General features: G+C 39.8%; 1 protein-coding gene across 2 annotated transcripts in view; it reads left to right on the top strand.

Moving 5' to 3' along the window:
• The window catches only part of RYK (receptor like tyrosine kinase), a 211,694-nt gene that overhangs the window by 122,452 nt on the left and 68,293 nt on the right, over window positions 1-20,949 (top strand). The window contains exons 8-9 of one of the 2 annotated variants that reach the window (XM_089671227.1): window positions 3,154-3,287; window positions 11,563-11,649. In XM_089671227.1, the coding sequence (XP_089527353.1) occupies window positions 3,154-3,287; window positions 11,563-11,649 (221 nt within the window). The remainder of the gene's footprint in view (window positions 1-3,153; window positions 3,288-11,562; window positions 11,650-20,949) is intronic. The other variant, XM_089671226.1, reaches the window with a different exon arrangement.

Genomic DNA, 20,949 nt, shown 5'->3' with positions numbered 1-20,949 from the left:
TAGTTTGCCATTGCACAGACTTGCGCAATTTTAAATTTTGACATATTTGGTGTCTATTTACTGGAGGCAACATCATATTTAATATTTTTCAAAAAAAGTATATTGTGTTTTTGTGTGCATTAAAATGTATTTAAATAATATAAATATATATATTAAAAAATTTCCCTTTAAAATTTGCATTTGGCAACAACTGTGCAAATATTGTGATATAAAAAGTTGCTACAGCCACTGTTTTATTCTTCTGGGCCTCTGCTTTCAGAAAATATCTAATGTTTGGGTGTTCTAAGTAGTTTTCTGGCAAAAAAATAATTTCAATTTTTAACATATATGTGAAAAATTCTAAATTTGCCTGGCTAGGCAAGCAGTTAAGACATTCCTTCTGTAGATCTTCTAGAACTGCAAAAGGTTTCTCAGAACAACATAAAACTACGGTAAAGGTGTTTTTTGTTTTGGGTTTTTCTTTCTTTTCTTTTTTCTTTTTTTTAAATGTAAAAACAAATTATACCATTATATCATTTGCTTACGTAAATGCCATTTGGAAACTCAATCTCCAGCTTAAAGCTGGCCAAACATTATAGAATTTTCTTAGTCCATTTCCTTTAGACTACCCTTCAACTATGTTGTACAAGGGACTGCCTGATTGGATTCAAATTGAACGTGTTTAAGTTTGACCTCATATTATATGGTTTTGTTAATCTAAATGAAAATTGTATAATGTATGGCCAGCTAAAACACCTCTTCTGGCATACATAATGATGTCACTAGGTCATTTCATCATAATTGACTTCCTCAAGAATGGAATTGATTAGTACATACTAATTAGAAACTGCAGAGCGCTATGCACCTTTTTATCTGTTGGCAGTTTATATTTAAAAGCACAGTGACACAGGATAGTATTAGGGTTTAGTTCATGAGCACAGAATCCAATCTATTTAATATTACTTAGTAATGTCACCCAGGGTCACTTTAATATCAATAGTTTACTTTTTCTCACATAAATAAAATATTCCTATATTCTAAAAATTGCTTCTATTTTCTGTCTGTTAACATCTTTCATACGTTGGAGTGTCTGATAAGTATAGCAGTCTGATCAGTCCAAGCCTGGTCTCTCTTAATTGGAAATCTGTTGGTGATCCCACATTACATGAGTCCCTGAGTGGAATATAGGATTACAGAATTGATTCAGTTTACAGGAAATACGCTAAACTAAAAGTTTAGTTGGCCCTCTAGAGTTCATTAGAAAAATGTACTTACATGGGCTTTACTGCTGATATAGATGCTTATTGGTCAAACATCTAGGCCAAGGTTTCTCAACCAGGGTTCCTCCAGAGGTTGCTAGGGGTTCCTGGAGCAATTCGAAATTCCTCACTCTCAGATCAGTTCCCATTGATACCATTGTTCTTTTAAGCTATCTGTAAGTTGGAATTCTTCCCAAAATGACAAAAGTGTTAGGCGCATTCCTGAGTTGTAGATATAGTAATTTTTACGAGGGATTCCATGAGATTGGAAAGTTATTTCAGGGTTTTCTACGTGTTGATAAGGTTGAGAGACTGATCTAGGGGATTATAAAGAGTGTAGATTTGGGTGGGGGCATGGCCTGGACGAAGATGGAGTAGAACATGCGGGTGCTGAGCTCCGTTCCCGACAATATCCTTACACGCTATCCTGAGTGTCTTTCAGTCGCTTCCCTGCATTTTCGAACCTATTTGGAGCCTTGTAGGACTTTGGCATTATGTCTCCCCCTCAGAAGGCAGCTGCTGGCACGCCCTCTCTGGACAACTTTTGAAGACAAGAATTGGGCCCACCCTCCTTACTATCCCCACTCCTGAGATGTAGTCTTCGAGGAGCATCATATACTTCCACCAGGTGATCACATCCACTGGGCCCAAGCAGTTCCAAATCTTAAAAGAAGAGTTCGACCTCCCTAACAGCATGCTTTTTAGATATCTACAGCTCCGTCACGCCTTAAGGGCCAAGTTTCCAGAACTGGTTCTTTCACTCCAACCCCTAACTTTAATGGATGTGATTCTTGGGTCCGAACCTACCAAGTTGATCTCGGCTCTATACACTGCACTATGTAATCCCACTACAATTAGTGTGGTGGGGGTGGCTAGATCTTGCTGGGAGCTGGATGTGGGGCCCCTGGAATCGGAGATCTGGGATGAGGTATTAGAGGATGTCGAACTGATGTCGCCGAGACTGCTCGACAGGCTCACCCAGCTCTATATACTGCATCGAGCTTACCTCACTCTACTCCGGGTCTCTAGGTATGCCCCGAGCAGAGTCCCCTCTGCCCCTGTTGCCTTGGGAAGACAGGCACCTTTTTCCACCTCATATGGTCCTGCCCAATTGTCCAGACGTACTGGGCACAAATCCTCAAGTTTCTGCATGATCACATGGGTTCACCTCTGCAACTAGACCCCAGAGTGTGCCTTTTTGGCTTTCTCCCCGATATACCCAGGACAAATTCTCTTGGTACCCTACTACGTGAAACTCTATTCAGTGCTCGTAAATTATTGGCTCGCCACTGGATGCAGACAACCATCCTACCCTTCAGACATGGTTGATTGAAGTCAATTCCACTCTACTGTATAAGAAACTTATTTACATTCACAAAGGATGTCCCATGAAATACAACAAAATATGGGATAGATGGCTGTCTTCCTCTGCCACCTAAGCTGCTTGATGTGGTTGAGATGCACCCCCCCCCCCCCCCCCCTGCCTGTCTTTATACTGCTTTACCCCCAAGCACTCAGTATTATTGTATTTACTAAAGTTGTTTGACCTGTGATATGTTTTACTGTCCATGCATTTTTCGTTGTTCTACTCAATCCCTGAATATGTTCCCAGTTGTGACCCGTGAAATCTCCTTCTGTAGTAACATGTTATTGATGTACCATGTTTTTTTTTCTTTCCTTGTATTTTTTTTGTATATGTTTTCTTTTATATACAATAAAGTTCTTCAATGTTAAGAGTGTAGATTTGATATAGCAATTAGCATGTTTTCTGGGCAAACTTTATACTTGGTATTAATTGTGAAATGTTTATGTAAGTCCATTTGAGTTGTTAAGCGTTTTAACCATATATTTGCTTTTGTTATGAAAATAACTGATACAACCTGGGTATTCATATTGTTTTGTTTGGCTCCGTTGGCTCCTCAGGTTATCCAACACTGCGGATCGAGAAGAACGACCTGAAAAGTGTTACTCTTCAAGAGGCAAAGGTCAAGGTTAAGGACATTGCTATTTCCCGGGAGAGAGTGACACTCAAAGATGTCCTTCAAGAAGGTATGTGAACGCTTTGATAAAGTTGTTGAAATGGTTAAATGTAATTTTAGTAATTACTTTAACCACTTCCTTTAGCCACATAAAACATATATAAAATGTCCTGGTTTAAAGTGGTTAAAACAAGCTCATGGCTACAGCTAATCAAGCACAATACTCCCGCCCCCCCCCGGAGTACACCATGATGATCTGTTCTCCTTTAGCTTCTATAGAGGGAAGGAGAGACACCAGGTGTCTTTTTAATGTTTTCTGTCTTAAGGGATAAAAATGTGAAAGTAAAAGTGCAAAAGAAAAAACAAAATTCAAATAGTTACACCCATCCACTCTGAAAAAATTTTTGAGCCCACCCCCATGTGCATGCACACACAAACGTAATTACACCTATTGAGGGCAAATGCTTTCAAAAATGTTGTTTGTGATACACAAGCAACAACAGCAATGTGAGAAATATTTCTGGGGCCATTATTCATGTTTAACTCTAAGCTGATGACCTGTAGGGGCTTTTAAAATATAGGGTACTGAAGTTTAGTTTTGCAGGCCTGCACAAATTCATAGCTTGACATGTTCCTTATCTTCTATATTTTACAAAAAAATTGGGTAACATGTTTTGTTTTGCCTAAAATGTACTTAAATGTAATTTTCTACTGACATTTTGTTCTTGATAAACCATTGCACAAGTATTGTGTGACATAAAAAAAAATTGGAACTACCATTATTTTATTCACCAGGGTTTCTTCCTTCAGAAAATATATAATGTTTGTAGATTGTAAGTAAGAGAGAGATTCTCTAACCATTAGGTTACTGGAAGTAGTTCTCCAAAATAAATATGTTTGTGGTAATCTTGCTGTCAGATTGGTCCTTTGGGTAAGGTGCCCATTGCTGAATGTGGCAACTTTTGTCTGTGGGAGGATGCCAACACTGCTTCCTCCATTAACTTTTGATATGATTGGTCAACTCGTTTACAACCACCTAACTCGTATATGAGGAGTTTTTTTATTTTTTTTCCCTTGGTGGCAGCATGCTTTTGTGCTGGAAGTGCACTCGATTGCACGCTCCCAGAATTGAGACCAAGCTGTTATTGACAGCTCTGGGTCTCTTTCTAATGATCAGGGGCTTGAAGAACCTTCTCCCAGTTGTGTGGTAACTGTGATTGGCCAATTACTGTGAAGACCCATCCCAGTACTCTTTCCTCAGGGAAGTGTGAAAGATGCATTGGATTCATTGTATCTTTTCCACTTCGCTAGAGAAGACGTCTGGGGAAAAGTGTTTTTTATTTTTTGACCCTACTATGAGTGCAGAGAAATAACATACACTTATGTGGTATTGCCGTGCTTGTCAGGAGTATTTTGCAGGTTATTTTGGTGGTGGGTCATGGTAATGGCAAATTTACAGCTAAAGTTTTTCTAATATTTTGGAAAGTTTTCCTTTTGATATTAAAACAAAATCGAGCTATCAACATTAAGCCAAAAATGAAAGCTCAATCAGTCATGGAAAAAACACAATGTATAACCCACCTGGATACAATAAGTAGTTGACATGTGCTGGTAAAACTGTACCTATCATTGTAAAGTTGGAAAATCAGTTTTGACGTTAAGGTTTGTTTTGACCTTGGTCAGGAAGAGGTTTAAATAAACCTATCACTTCTCTATGTTCCTGTACAGCCAAGGCTACAAGAATTGCTATTCTCCTTTCCCTGCTGTTTACCCCACCTTGACATAAACTTGTAGTTTCTTCTAAGCTCAGTACAGTTTGTACAGGTTTATGGCACATTCTGAAATGCTATAAAGATTTTTTTTTTTTTTCTTTTTCTTAAGCCTTGGGTGTCTGCATTGTGCCTGCATGTTTGACCTCATTTTAAAATTTACGAGCAACATTTGCCAGTTTCCTCTTTTTTGCAGTAATTTGTCATTGGTGTCTGGTTTCTGTTGCCCTAACTGATAATGCAGCCTAATTTTGGTTATACGCGTTTTATGTCCCCGTTCATAAAACCTTAATAAGGGAGTTGGTTGACTAAGGAAGTGTTTGTAATTGGAAAAGAGAGCAGTTTCTGTTAATTAATGATCCTGGAAAACTTCCCTAAAAGCGCCACATATCCACGTGCAGCATGTGACTGATTCATGTGGAATGTTCATATCTGATAAGATGGTTTCCCCAGGGCATTTAGTCAGATCAACCATTGCTTTCAGCTGGCAGCAGCTGAAGATAATTTCCCTTTCCCAACCAATTCATTCTATTAAAAATTTAGGTTGCACTGGAAAGAGAATAGGTATTACTGACTCACAAAGTACCCTGCACTGTTCAGTCGAGACTATTCCAGTGTATTTATGGGACAGTGTAGTTGAGTTCTTGGACATTTTGATCTTCGGAAATCAGTTGGACTTCTGTCCTGGCTCCAGTGTAACGAATATCACTAAAAGCTTGGCTAAGCCTTGTCTGTCTTCCCATTGTTACTGGTGATTATATGTAAAGTCTCCGGCTCTGTGACGGCAGTTTGCATTGTCTCCAAGATAAGAGTCTACTTGGCAATGACAGCACATCCTCTCTTATAAATTGGTTCAGTAAATTCAGAAGCTAGTCAAAAGCCAGTTCTCAAAACAGTCAAGAACATTAATAAAAAGTTTCCCATAGGTGAAGATTTTTATCTTCTGTGCCTTGAAAGTAAGGGTACACAGACATTCTTTTGTGTACCCATTTTCTGTGTTTTCATGTAAATGACAATGAAACTTAAAGCTATGCTCCATGCAGCAATTTAAAAAAAAAAAATCTAATATAAATGCCCAAATCTTCATCCAAATCCACAGAAGCATAATGCAATTGTACCAGTTGTTCCCTGTCATAGCTACAGAGTGAATGTGAACACTTCCCATTAGCTGCTATTGGCAGGATCCTCACATGTCCTAAACACTCCCATGGTGGTAATGACACAGGTTAGTGGCCACCCAGACTGCAGCATCTGTCTTCAATACCCAAAGGATTGCAGGCAAGGTACAACTGAGTCAGATTAAAAGGCTTTGGTGCATTTTTTTTTTTTATTTTAATTTAATGGCGAATGGATAGAAAGGGTTTTATTGGGATGATTTGGTGAAGTTTTTTTGGGGGGGGGTTTTTTTTTTTTGTTTTTAGTTTTTTTAACTTGGATCATGAGCTTTAACAGATACTACTGACTGACCTGAATTTTCCGTGACGGTTCATCCTTCTGCTCCGCGAAGACGTCAAGTAACGAAACGCGTAGGGTGGAGTTTCGGACTGACGTCACTACGTTCCATAAGCGGCCGGCGTCTCCGGCTTTCTGTGATGTTTTTAATGCGTTGTGTTTGTTGCTAGTGTCGGCTAGACACTTGACCATGTGAGTGGTTCAGATGGGCTTTTAAAATAATAAATGTACCATACGGTATTACACTATCACCTGCTTTGTTTTCTCTTCCCCCTTGAGCCTGTATGAGAGGATTTGGAGTGTTTTTGGAGAATCTTACTGCCGGGTTTCCATGCCTGCAGAGCATTGCTCCCAAAAGGATATGAATTGGATATATTAGGAAAGTCTGGCTATCTGGGGTTTCCCTTCCTGCAGAGTATTGCTCCACTAGCTGAGAATGAATATACTGGAGAGTCCGGTTGCCGCTGTGACTGCAGAGTATTGCTCCCAGAGCAAAAGTGCAAATTGCTGGTTTATAATATGACTAGCAATATGCTCTGGTGAGTTCATTTATTTCTACTGGTGGTGGATTGGTACACTTTTGTTGGTGATGGACTTTTTTCAAATTATTTGAAAGAAAATTCAGAGACATTTTTTGTTTTTAATTTTTATTTATGTCACATTATAAGTTGATTTTTAAATAGCGCTGTTTTTGATTTATATTGCAACCTTTTTTAAGGGGTGAGGTTTAGCTGCTTTATATAATTTGGTTTATTTTGGCACTGTTTCCACGTATATGTTATTTTATTAAATCCTTACATGCCCACTTTGCTTTGTAATGGTTAGAGGAGGCTGTGGAGTAACGTTTACCAGTATAAACCCTGTCTGTACTGTGTTTGTAATACTTCATTATCAGCTGTAAACGAGGTTCGAACACTGTCTGTCCAAACAAAGGGTTAAACAATTTTTGGAAAGCCTAAAAGTGTTTTGTCCCCATATGCAATGTAGTAGGACAGTTTAAAATTGTTATATTCAGCCTTGAACCTTCTCCTTAGAATCCTCTAAAAGGTAAGAAATATTTTTTAAAATGTTTTTTAGGTATGCTGTGTGAATGGGAACACAAAACAGACATATATTGGCGTTTTCTCAAATTTAGTTGCAAAAGTGGAAATGACTTCTCAGCAGGCTTTTCCTTATTCATTCCTGTCCCCCAGGGGATACATGCACTTTGTCCTGTCTTTCCAGGTAGTGTTGAAGCTGATACCATGGTCAGCAGCACCCTCCACGCACAATACCCAACCTTCCTATCCGCAAGGAGACAAATGTGTATTGAGTGCTGTCACTTGTCACTGGCAGCAGGTGCACAAGTGCCATCGTTCTGTACAACACATGAATGGAATTGTACATGCAGCTGGTGGTAAACATTTCCTTGCACGGACAATGATCAGCATGCCAATGCAATGAATGTTTACTAGCTGCCAGCAGATCAGTCATACAGCCCTCATAATTGCGAATCAATTTTTCACTATTGCAATGTTTAGCAGCCATTGGATCACATACCAGTGCTGATTGATGCTTTCCTACTAGTAAACATTCCACCACACGAAGGATCAGTCCTTACTATTGAGGCTATGAATGGGGTGTACACAAAGTGAGACTCTGGGGGATGGGCAGTGACTTCAATGATGGCTGTAGTTCCTGTAGTGAAACGCCCATAAATTGGGCTTCAGCCTGTTATGGAGATGAGTGGGTACACACAGAACATAAATGAGCTTTTAATGCACAATGAATTAAAACAATACCAAGTGCTATATGTACTTTGTCTCCTAGAAGATTAAACAGTGATTTTAAGTTGTTGCAAAACTTCTTTAACTCCAGAAAAACTACTAAATATGCAAATTAAATACAAACAAGGGAGATGTAAAATTTTGTATTTCTGTCAGTTTTTAGTCCTAAGAGTTACTCGCCCCTGCCACAAAGCACTACTGGTGGATTGCACTCCTATAACTAAGGTATACAGTGGTGTCCTTTTTTACCCCCTGCTGGCTGGACAGTGAAAGAGCAGGAGCAGACTGATGGCTCTTATTCTGTGCTCGATTTACCAGCATATTTCTCGTTGACACATTTACATACAGTGCACCTAATTTACCTTTTAATTCAAGCACTCCTCTATCTAGTGCGGCTAATATCAACTCAAGTTCAGGTAGTTGCGTTCAAATAAAAACTATTGCTGTATTAGTAAATACACTCACCGGCCTCTTTTAGGCACACCTGTTCAATTGCTTGGTAACAAATTGCTAATCACATGGCAGAAACTCAGTGCATTTAGGCATCTAGACGTGGTGAAGATGGCTTGCTCAAATTCAAACCTAGCATCATAATGGAGAAGAAAGAGGATTCAAGTGATATTGAATGTGGCATGGTTGTTGGTGCCAGACAGGCTGGTCTGAATATTTCCAAAACTGCCAATCTACTGGGATTTCCACGTACAACCATTTCTACGGTTTAAAAAGATTGATCCAAAAAAGAGAAAATATCCAGCAGCAGCAGGTGTGTAGACGAAAATGTCTTGTTGATGTCAGAGGAGAATGAGCAGACTGGTTCGAGATGACAGAAAGAGAACAGTAATTTAAATAACCACTTGTTATAACCAAGGTATGCACAATACCACCTCTAATTGCACAACATGTCAAATCTTGAAGCATGTGGGCTACAACAGCAGAAGACCACACTGGGTGCCACTCCTGTCCGCTAAGTACAGGAAACTGAGGCTACAATTCGCACAGGCTCACCAAAATTGGAAAAACGTTGCCTGGTCTGTTGAGTCTCGATTTCAGCTGTGAAATTCAGATGGTTGGGTCAGAATCTGGTGTAAAAAATGACAGCATGTATCCATCTTGTCTTGTATCAACGGTTCAGGCTGGTGGTGGTGTAATGGTGGGGGATATTTTCTTGGCACACTTTCTGCCTCTTAGCACCAACTGAGCATTGATAAAATGCCACAGCCTACCTAAGTGCTGTTGCTGATCATGTTCATCCCTTTATAACGACAGTCTACCCATCTTCTGATGGCTACTTCCAGCAGGATAATGCACCATGTCATAAAGCTCAGATCCTCTCAAACTGGTTTCTTGAACATGACAATGAGTTTACTGGCCTCCACAGTCACCTGATCTCAATCCAATAGTGCAGGTTATGGATGTGGTGGAACAAGAGATTCACATCATGGATGTGCAGCCGACAAATCTGCAGCAACTGCGTGGTGCTATCATGTCAGTATGGACCAAAATCTCTGAGGAATATTTTCAACACCTTGTTGAATCTATGCCATGAAAAATGAAGGCATTTCTGAACTTAAAAGGGGGTCCAACCCACTACTAGCAAAGTTCACCTAATAAAGTGGCTAGTGAATGTATGTTGCCTATGGATATATATTGCTGATTCTGTTGAGTTTTCTAATCCTACCACCACTAGTAGAGAGACAGTATAATCAGGCAGGTTGATATGTTTACTGTACATAAACAGTATAACTTGGTTGGGGGACACATTCCACCCTGTGACTTGATTAAAGCTGGCCATAGATGGATAGAATTTCGAATGAAATTTCTTAACAAAAGTCATAAGAAAATTTTTCAGAAAATTCTCAGAGCATCCGAATGTCATTCGAAAGATTTTGCTTGCTTTTAACATTTGATTTTGGAGCAAATGGACTTTACCAAATGAAAACTACATACACAGAAATTTGTTTGAGAAAATTTCCATCCAACTATTCCACCTTCAGATTTTCTCGTCACTGCGGTCGAAAACTAATATCAATTTTACATCACTAATGATTAGAAAAACTTTCTTTAACATTTTTTTCCCTAAGAATTTTTGTTAGAAATTCTATCCATCTCTGTCCAGTTTTAGGAGTAGCAGTTCAACATAAAAAATGTCATCTCTGCTCTTCCACACACTGCGCTGTGCAGCAAAGCCATATTTGCTTGCAACCCTCACCTCTTTCTGTCTGTCCAGCTGTGTTAGGGATTTTAAAGGATATATTTAGATGAATGCACAGCTGGAATGAATGAGGGTTGTTTGATACATTGTTCAGATTCTGTAATGTAGCAGGTAAGTGTTCAGTACATGCCATCTTTATGGCTTTTGCCTTGCAGTGTGACAAGAGCATCATAAACCCCCCCCCCCCCCCAATAAAAAAAGGGTTAGGATAACCTCAACTGTAGATGCTCGTGTTCTTTATTCTTCAGTCGCATTTCCTTAGGAAATACTGTTAAAAATTAACATTCTTTATGTAAAAACTTCTTGTTCCTCTGAAAGGGATTTAATGCCTATTACGCTATTGTCTCCTTGTCAAATAGCGCAAGGTATCCACGTTATAATCCAAGGTTTGCTTTACCATAAAATCATTTATCAACTATGACGTCTTTAGGGTAAGGCTAAGTCTCGGCTTGTTTTTAACCAGTCTATTTACGCATGATACTAAAGGTATGATGAACAGCCTAAGGAAGGTTATTTAGGCATCCATTATTTCACAGTATCAAATAGTACAATCACTCCTGTCAAATAATGCTGACCTCGATTGGTGTTTACCAATGATTGACTTTGAAAATACAGTATATTAAATTAGGTTTTATGGTTGCAGCAGGTCAGCTGTTAAGCAAATCTGTCTATGTAACAGAAAGAAAAAGAAAACTGCTGCAGGTTTGAAGTGTAGGCACATAGCTGCACAAAGAAATATAAAAACAACACACAGTTACTGCCAAATGCAAGGCTGTTCTAATGTGCTAAGCTTCTGCACTTCCTAGTAGTGCTGAAGATTGCTCACCCCTTCTTGCCTCCTGCACATTCCTGTTGGCCAGTAAGGTAGCCCATCACTGTGATGGGTCCGTAGAAATGTGTGGGGGCAGGACTTAGCAGCAAGGACCAATACTAACTGGAGTTGTTGGAGTTTTGCCTATGAGCACATCCTTGCTTGTGTTTGCCCAGGCCTAGGTTCCTGCACTTCATTTGCTGAAGTGTTTTTTTTTTTTTTGAGGTTGTTTTTTTTTTTTTTTTTGTTTAAGAGTCTTTGTGGGGTTTTTTTTTTCTGATGGTGGAAAACCCCCTGCTAATGCACTTTTTTTTTTTTTTTTTTTTTGTACATAGGCACATTTGGTCGAATTTTCCATGGTATTCTAGTGGACGATAAAGATCCCAGCAAAGAGAAGCCAGTGTTTGTAAAAACTGTGAAAGGTAAGTCATGCATGTGTTGCTCCATGTTAGCTGACTACTACACAGATTTACTAAAGATGGCACCATTTAGGCTTTTTTGTGACTCTTGCAAAAAGATGGACTGTTGGAACACAGAAACCAAGAAACCACGTCTGATGTTATTGTGTTTCTTAACCCCTTGATGCCGACGTCACAAAAATATGAGGCCTCACGAAACTGGGTTTTTTCCCGTGGGGCCCCATATTTGCGTACCTGTCTTTGTGCTGGGAGTACACCGCACTGCACACTCCCAGCACAGAGACCGCTGTGTCACTGAGAGCCCTGGGTCCCGTTCTAACGATCGGGACCCTGGACTCCCGATTCCGGGTCACATGATCGCTGTGATAGCCTCTGATTGGCTATCACAATGATCAGTCACTGTACAGCCTGGCCCCCTTGTTTTTTTTTTTTTCTCCCTCTATGAATGGAGAAGAGAGATACATTGTATCTCTCTAACTCCTGGCATAGAGAAAAAAAGTTTGAAAAAAAAAAAAAGATAATAAATATTAAAAATAAAAGAAAAAATAAAGAAAAATACCTAGATCGAGGTTTGATCTAGTTCAGTGCCAGGGTTATTGTTTGGGTCAGGGTCAAAGGTCAGGATTTAAAAAAATAAATTTGTATCAGTTTGAGTTAGTGTTATGCAGGCCATAGATGGGGAGAAAAACGGCAGATTTTTCTTTAAAAAACGAAAATTCGGTTGTTCAAGCGGCCGACGTTACCATCAATGGTAAAAAAAATCAGCCGATTTTCATCCCTTCTACAGCCGGCAAAAAGTGTCCCTGCAGAGAGCTCTGCTATTTCTGACAGTTCTGTGACAGTTCCTTGACATTTACAGCGGTTGAAACATTGTATCTATTTGTTTCCATTTAGGATACAGATGTTTTTATTCGGAAACAAATAGATACAATGTTTCAACCGCTGTAAATGTCAAGGAACTGTCAGAGAACTGTCAAAGAAATAGCGGAGCTCTCTGCAGAGACACTTTTTGCTGGACTGGAATTCCTCTTATTTTCATCCTACTTCTTCTTCATCCTCATCCTCTTCTTCTTCTTCATCCTCATCCTTCTTCTTCTTCTTCTTCTTCATCATCCTTCTTCTTCTTCTTCTTCATCATCCTCTTCTTCTTCTTCATCATCCTCATCCTCTTCTTCTTCCTCATCCTCATCCTCTTCTTATTCCTCATCCTCTTCTTCTTCATCCTCATCCTCTTCTTCTTCATCATCCTCATCCTCTTCTTCTTCTTCTTCCTCATCCTCTTCTTCTTCTTCTTCTTCATCCTCATCCTCTTCTTCTTCATCATCCTCATCCTTCTTCTTCTTCTTCATCCTCATCTTCTTCTTCATCATCCTCTTCTTCTTCATCATCCTCTTCTTCTTCTTCATCATCCTCATCCTCTTCTTCTTCATCATCCTCATCCTCTTCTTCTTCATCCTCATCCTCTTCTTCTTCATCATCCTCACCTTCTTCTTCATCATCATCCTCTTCTTCTTCTTCATCATCATCCTCTTCTTCTTCTTCATCCTCATCCTCTTCTTCTTCTTCATCCTCTTCTTCTTCTTCATCCTCTTCTTCTTCTTCATCATCCTCTTCTTCTTCTTCATCCTCTTCTTCTTCATCCTCTTCTTCTTCATCCTCATCCCCTTCTTCTTCTTCTTCTTCTTCTTCTTCTTCTTCTTCATCCTCCTCTTCTTCCTCATCCTCATCCTCTTCTTCTTCTTCTTCTTCATCCTCCTCTTCATCATCATCCTCATCCTTTTCTTCTTCTTCTTCTTCTTCTTCTTCATCCTCTTCCTCTTCTTCTTCTTCCTCATCCTCATCCTCTTCTTCTTCATCCTCTTCCTCTTCTTCTTCTTCTTCATCCTCATCCTCTTCTTCTTCATCCTCTTCTTCTTCATCCTCATCCTCTTCTTCTTCTTCTTCATCCTCTTCTTCTTCTTCTTCTTCTTCGTCCTCTTCTTCTTCGTCCTCTTCTTCTTCTTCTTCGTCCTCTTCTTCTTCGTCTTCTTCTTCTTCGTCCTCTTCCTCTTCTTCTTTTTCTTTTTTGTCTTCCTCTTGCAGGTCACTGCTCATGCGCAGATTTTTTATCGGTAAAAAATCGGCCGATTTGCCCACTAATTGCCGCGAAAATCGGCCGATCGGCAAAATCGGCCGGTTTTTTCCAACTTTACCGAAAAAAAAAAACGGCCAAAAATCCCGAAAAACGGCCGACCAAATCGCCCACTAACGATCCGAAAATCGGCCGATTTTATTTTCGGCCGAAAAATCGGCCGATTTTCGACCCATCTATGGCCTGCATTAATGTCAGTGTGTTTTAGGTAAAAAAAAAAAAATGCGCACTATTGATTCCTACGGGTACAAATAACATACACACATATGGTATCTCTGCGATCGTCAAGAGCTGGAGAATTTATTTTGTGTTGTTCTTTGGTGGTAGGTTATGGTCGTAACAAGAAAAACACAGCTAAATAAAAAAAAAAGATTGATTTTTTTTTTTTTTTACTATTTTGTGCCAGTTTTCCTTTGATAAAAAAAAAATCGGGAGCTATCCATTACCATTTACCACCAAATGACAGCCCAATTTGTCCTAAAAAAATCAAGGTATAATCCACTCGGATGTACAAAGTAGTTGTGGTGATATGGTTGGTTTTACTATCATGTCAACATGTCAACGTTGCAGAATTGTGCATAGGCATTTAGATTTGTTCTACCCTTAGGCGTGAAGGGGTTCAAAGCAAAAAAAACCCAAAAAACTTATGATTGAATTAAGATGTCATCACAATAGCCTATCTTAGACCTCCATCCCAGGATTTGCATTACATTCATTGTCTTGTTGTACTTAATTTTTTCTTAGACTTTTTCCTAGTCAGAAGTTCAGCCAGAATGTTAAGTCTTTGTAAACTATTGTCTTTTAAATGCTTGCCATGTGCACATGTTAATCCAAATTGTGTCAATATAAATTAGCTTGAAAACTTGCCCAGGGCAGTGGTTTTTCCTGACATATTTACTTTTTCTTTGGTTTCTCCGCTTTCAATGAATTACTAAAAGCTGAAAATTGAGGGGTTTTTGGCAGCAGGGCTACAGCCAATGTTTTACAGAACTGCAAAAGCTGCTAAAGGTCTGGAGTTCTGGGCTGTGTCAGAGTGGGAGCATGACTTGTAGCTGTTTGGCACAGTGTGAGGTTTAGCCAGAAGAGCATTACATTCTTGGATTCAAGGAAATATTTTTTGTGGAAACGAATGAGTTCATTTTTACCTCATACCGTTATGTTAGAGTAATTCTTAGTTGCACACTGCCCGTATCATGCCAACGAACGTTTTGATATTTTGATTGCTTCCATCCTACATAATATAGTACTGCAAGACTAATTAGGTCCTAGCAAATGCATAAACAGAGTTTTTTAAATACCAGCCAGTCCTTTAAAGAGTAACTTCACTTTTGTTGAGAAAAAAACATTCCCTTCAGGGTGATCTATCTACATTGCAGGAAATTAACAAATTTTATTGCAGATTCCTACCTTTTGCTACTCCTGAAGAAATAGCTGGTTTGTTTGCCTGTGTCCATGTGCAGAGTAAATTTTATGAGAGTGGATTTACAATTATTGATCAGCTGCTGCACCTGCAGGGCTCTGAGGACTAAATTGGCGAGGTCTGTATCCCTTTAGATGTGATTTCCCTTTGGGAGAATCTCACCAAAAATGACGTTTTGTTGCAGGGGATGCCAAAAATCTGTTTTGCGTCATAGTGCAGACTTCTGGGAAAATCAGTGAGCCAATCACAAGCAAGAAATAAGATTTCTGGGGGGCTTTCTGTACACTATCTGTGTACAGAACACCTCCAGGTTGCCATATTGCATTGCACAGAAAATTACAGCACTGCAGATTGAAAAGGAAAAATCATTTTTAATAACATTCAGTAACAATATGACTTTAGTCGCAGTTGTATACAGTATATTTTTTTTTTTAGTTGCTATTTTTTTCCCCCACAAAAGTAAAATGCTGCTGGATTGGAAGGTGATATCTTGGGTATCGCTGCAGCACACAGTGAGAGGAACTGACCTTTGTCCCTCCCACTGTGTTGCATCAGAAACCGGAAGAGACAAGGATTTTGTCACTTCCTGTTTTGGTTTCTTTGTTTTCAAGCCATTGCCAGCTTGTGTAGCAGCCGATTAAACCGATCTCTGTTTTATTTGCTGCTTTGGAGGCCATCACTGCAAATTGTAGAGCAAGAGCAATAATTCTAGCACCAGACCTTGTGCTTTAAAGCATTTACAGGTTAACTGTTTAGATTTAAAGTGTCACCTATGGCTAATTTTAACTGTAGTTAGTCACTGTTCCATGAGCATTTTAAAGTGTGACAATGTTTGGTATCAATTTACTCAGCATAACATCCTTTTATATTTTGCAAAAAAAGGTGTGTGTGTGTACTAAATTTCATTAACCACTTGAGCTCCTGAGGATTTACCCCCCTTAATGACCAGGCCTTTTTTTGCTGTTTGGCGCTGCACTAATTCAAATGATAATGCAGTCATGCAATGCTGTACCCAAACAAAATTTACGTCCTTTTTTTCACACAAATAGAGCTTTCTTTTGGTGGTATTTTATCACCTGTGTGCTTTTTATTTTTTGCGCTATAAACAAAAAAAAACGAAAATTTTGAAAAAAAACAATATTTTCTACTTTCAGCTATAAAGAATATATCGTAAACTCAGTTAGTCATAAATTTAAGCCAAAATGTATTCTGCTACATGTTTTTGGTAAAAAAAAATCCCGTGCATTACCGGGCAAACTGGCGCTATCTGGGAGGGGCGCTAACACTATCGGAAGTCACCAGTGACACTAATACAGTGATCAGTAAAAATCTGTTCACTGTAATCAATGACACTGGTGACAGGGCAGTGAAGGGGTTAACTGGGGGGGGGGGATCAAGGGGTTAAATGGGATTACTGGTGTACTGGCGGGCAAACTGGCGCTATCTGGGAGGGGCGCTAACACTATCGGAAGTCGCCAGCGACACTGATAGTGATCAGTAAAAATCTGTTCACTGATCAATGACACTGGTGACAGGGCAGTGAAGGGGTTAACTGGGGGGGGGGCGATCAGGGGGTTAAATGTGTCCTAGGTGTGTTCTAACTGTGGGTATGTGCTGTTTTACTCACTGTATGTCTTCTCTGTCTGGAATGGAATGTGTCCAGGCAGAGAAGAATTGCATCATATCCTGTCCTGTGTAAATGTCAACACAGGACAGGATAGGACAGGGACCGATCATCTGATTTCAGCCAGACATCACTGGCTGAAATCGAATGATTGATCCCTCTGGGATCAAATGGTGTCACCCGCGGGTCGGCGGGAGCGCACGCGCGCCCTCTGCCGGCGAAACCATCGGGAGCGCGGAGCCCCTTTTAAAACGTGCTTTTGCGACCCAGTGCCGCCCTGCACACGTATATATGCAGTGGCAGGGCGGCAAGTGGTTAAAGTGTACTTTTTTTTTTTTTCTTTGTGAAGCAAAGTAGACCATTCTTAAAGCAGAGCTCCACCCAAAAGGGGAAGTTCCGCTTTAAGCCTTTGTCATTCGCTCCCCATTAAGAATTGGCACCTTTGGGGAGTGGTACCCGAATTTGACAGGTACCCACTCCCAGCCTACATGATACCACTTTAAAGGACAAGGAAACGTTCAAACCGCTTTCTCGAAGCGTTTCCTAAACCTCACCCTCCGCAGACATCAAAATGGCCCAAAGACCTGGCACATGTGCAGTGGTAGCAGGGAGGTAATAATATTGTGTCACTACTTTGCATGCTTGATGACATTGACTGTTGTCAGTCATTTGTAAAGAAACTGGAGATTGAACTAATTTTATTCCAAAATCATCTAATCCTCTTAACTTTGCAAATATTGTGGGTGATGCTCAAAGAGGACTCCTCATTAGCACTGTATATGTGGATATGGCATAGTGTATGGTCAGATGTATTGCAAAACCAAAGCTAAAATGGGCAGCATTTATATTGTACAAGTACTGATAATGTAAACCCTACTGCACAGGTTATACATAGAGCACGACACACATTTTATGAAGCATAAAATGCAACTTTTGACCTTTTGCTTGTCACACCCCATTTTTTAAGGAATCCAATTATTTTTTATTCCTCAGAGAGTTGTCTTTCCGTTCCTTTGTTGCGAGTTGTTGGAGATAAATGTTGAATCCAGGGATCTAGATTCAGCGATACATGCATGCAAACTTTGGTTGGGCGGGTCACTTTTTTCTTTGCCACCCTATGCCCTTCTTTTTTTTTTTTTTTTTTTTTTTTAGAAGCAGCATTTTATTTTATTTTTACATGTTTGTCTCTTCTTGCTTTTCCCAAACTGAATTTTTTAAGTTGATCTTCGAAGTGAATTTATAGTGCATTGTATATTTGCAGAATAGCAACTTTGCTTGCGTGGAGAAACAGAAGGAAATAATATTGATAAGAGAACACAATACGGATGCAGGAACTGTACACTCTTGATAAGATTTGTGTTTCCTCATTCAATCTTGCAAAATGTCAGTCTACGCTCCATAATCCAACAATAATAAATCTTGCCGCTTCACTCCAGCCGCTAGGAAACAATGGCAAAGTAAAGTGTTTAAGGTGACATATTTTTGCTTATCAATTACATTCCAGTTGAGGGAAAGCTTCAAGTTAAGGCATGGGGGCTGGAAAACAGGACTAGTAATGCTTTTCCCTGTTGCCCAATGTTTTACAAAGTCCCTATTGGTAGCTTTAGGCTCCATGCACACTAGCATAGTAGTGTTTTAGGAGCGTTCACACTTAGTGTTTTTACAGTACATGCAGCATTTACCCAAAAAAAAAAAAACTCTATTAAAAAGTATTTGTTCTTTCTGCTCATAGACGCTAAAGCTCAAAAACCGCTAATAGCCTAAAGTAGTGTGCATAGACACATAGGATAAAACTATTTCACTTCTAGGAGCAGAAGAAAATACTAATAGGAAGAAATAGGTTTTGTTGGTTTTTTTTTCTACCAACTGCAGGCATTGTGGAGCAATTCATCAAATTTCACAGACTAAGCACTTCATGTGCCCCTGCTCTGTTTGCATGAGTTAAGACTGGAAGGCTACTTGGTGCTGGGAATGGCAAGCAGGGTGAGCTACTCTGCAGAAAGAAACACATTTACAATTTCTGCTGTAAACTATACAAGTATGGAGATGTCCATTTGCTTTAATCTTGTAGTGCTGATTACCAATATTGATGCTGTGTATGTCCTGGTTTGCTTTGTGTTTACCTAGATACAGTCCTATTGCGAACAATCTATTTCTGTCTAACAGAGATGGCCACACACTGATTGAAATTTGGCTGGACCAACTCAATTTTGATCGGTCTACAGCCAGCTTAAGTTGTAAAGGCAATTATTTTATTATTTTATTATTAAAATAATAAACCTGTTGTACTCTCCTGCTCTGTGCAACTGTATTGCAAAGAACGACCCCAAACCTCTTCTGGAGTCCCCTGCTTTCTCTCTTGACTTCTCTTTTTCGGTGTCTGCCACCATAGCAAGCCACTTACTATGGAAGTAGAAGTGTGGGCTTGGTCCTGAGCCAAGCTGTGTGCGTCTATAGACACACACAACGTGGCTCCACACCGTCCCCTGCTCTCTGCTCACAGGATTTGACTGACAGCAGCAGGAGGCAATAGCTCCCACTGTCTCAGCAAAGCCTCTGAGAGAGGAGCGATCAAATGCAGCCGGGCACAGTGTTTGGTCAATACAGGTCTCGGGTAAATGTTCGAGAAAAGGGAAAGGGGGGGGGGGGGGCACAGCAAATGCTGAATCGCTTTTTTTTTTTACCTTAATGCAGGAAATGCATTAGGGCTAAAAAAAAAAGTGTTTTAACTTTAGAACCACTTTAAACTCCATGTGAACTAGTGTTCCAATGCTTAATTCACTATTTCTACTTAAAGTAACTAAACGATTTCTTTGCTGTATGAATTAATTGCATGCAACACAGACTATACACCTTATGCCATGCATCTTTAAAATCACTAGTAACTTGTTGGATTGGCTCCGAATGTTTCATGTGTTTTGATTCCTGGATCTGGAATGCTAAATTGTTTGATTTTTTTTTTTTCGTGTTTTTTTTTTTTTTTTTTTTTTTTGGATGTGCAGTCTACTTACAGTCAGGTCCATAAATATTGGGACATCGACACAATTCTAACATTTTTGGCTCTATACACCACCACAATGGATTTTAAATGAAACGAACAAGATGTGCTTTAACTGCAGACTGTCAGCTTTAATTTGAGGGTATTTGCATCCAAATCAGGTGAACGGTGTAGGAATTACAACAGTTTGCATATGTGCCTCCCACTTGTTAAGGGACCAAAAGTAATGGGACAATTGGCTTCTCAGCTGTTCCATGGCCAGGTGTGTGTTATTCCCTCATTATCCCAATTGCAATGAGCAGATAAAAGGTCCAGAGTTCATTTCAAGTGTGCTATTTGCATTTGGAATCTGTTGCTGTCAACTCTCAAGATGAGATCCAAAGAGCTGTCACTATCAGTGAAGCAAGCCATCATTAGGCTGAAAAAAACAAAACAAACCCATCAGAGAGATAGCAAAAACATTAGGCGTGGCCAAAACAACTGTTTGGAACATTCTTAAAAAGAAGTAACGCACCGGTGAGCTCAGCAACACCAAAAGACCCGGAAGACCACGGAAAACAACTGTGGTGGATGACCGAAGAATTCTTTCCCTGGTGAAGAAAACACCCTTCACAACAGTTGGCCAGATCAAGAACACTCTCCAGGAGGTAGGTGTATGTGTGTCAAAGTCAACAATCAAGAGAAGACTTCACCAGAGTGAATACAGAGGGTTCACCACAAGATGTAAACCATTGGTGAGCCTCAAAAACAGGCTAGATTAGAGTTTACCAAACGACATCTAAAAAAGCCTTCACAGTTCTGGAACAACATCCTATGGACAGATGAGACCAAGATCAGCTTGTACCAGAGTGATGGGAAGAGAAGAGTATGGAGAAGGAAAGGAACTGCTCATGATCCTAAGCATATCACCTCATCAGTGAAGCATGGTGGTGGTAGTGTCATGGCGTGGGCATGTATGGCTGCCAATGGAACTGGTTCTCTTGTATTTATTGATGATGTGACTGCTGACAAAAGCAGCAGGATGAATTCTGAAGTGTTTCGGGCAATATTATCTGCTCATATTCAGCCAAATGCTTCAGAACTCATTGGACGCTGCTTCACAGTGCAGATGGACAATGACCCAAAGCATA

The sequence above is a fragment of the Staurois parvus genome, unplaced genomic scaffold (assembly GCF_062004578.1).
Source record: "Staurois parvus isolate SC_StPar_1 unplaced genomic scaffold, SC_StPar_1.0 ptg000102l, whole genome shotgun sequence".
In the NCBI taxonomy this organism is placed as follows: Eukaryota; Metazoa; Chordata; class Amphibia; order Anura; family Ranidae; genus Staurois; species Staurois parvus.
The sequence above is the reverse complement of the archived record's forward strand: the minus strand, read 5'-3'. Positions and strand labels throughout refer to the sequence as shown.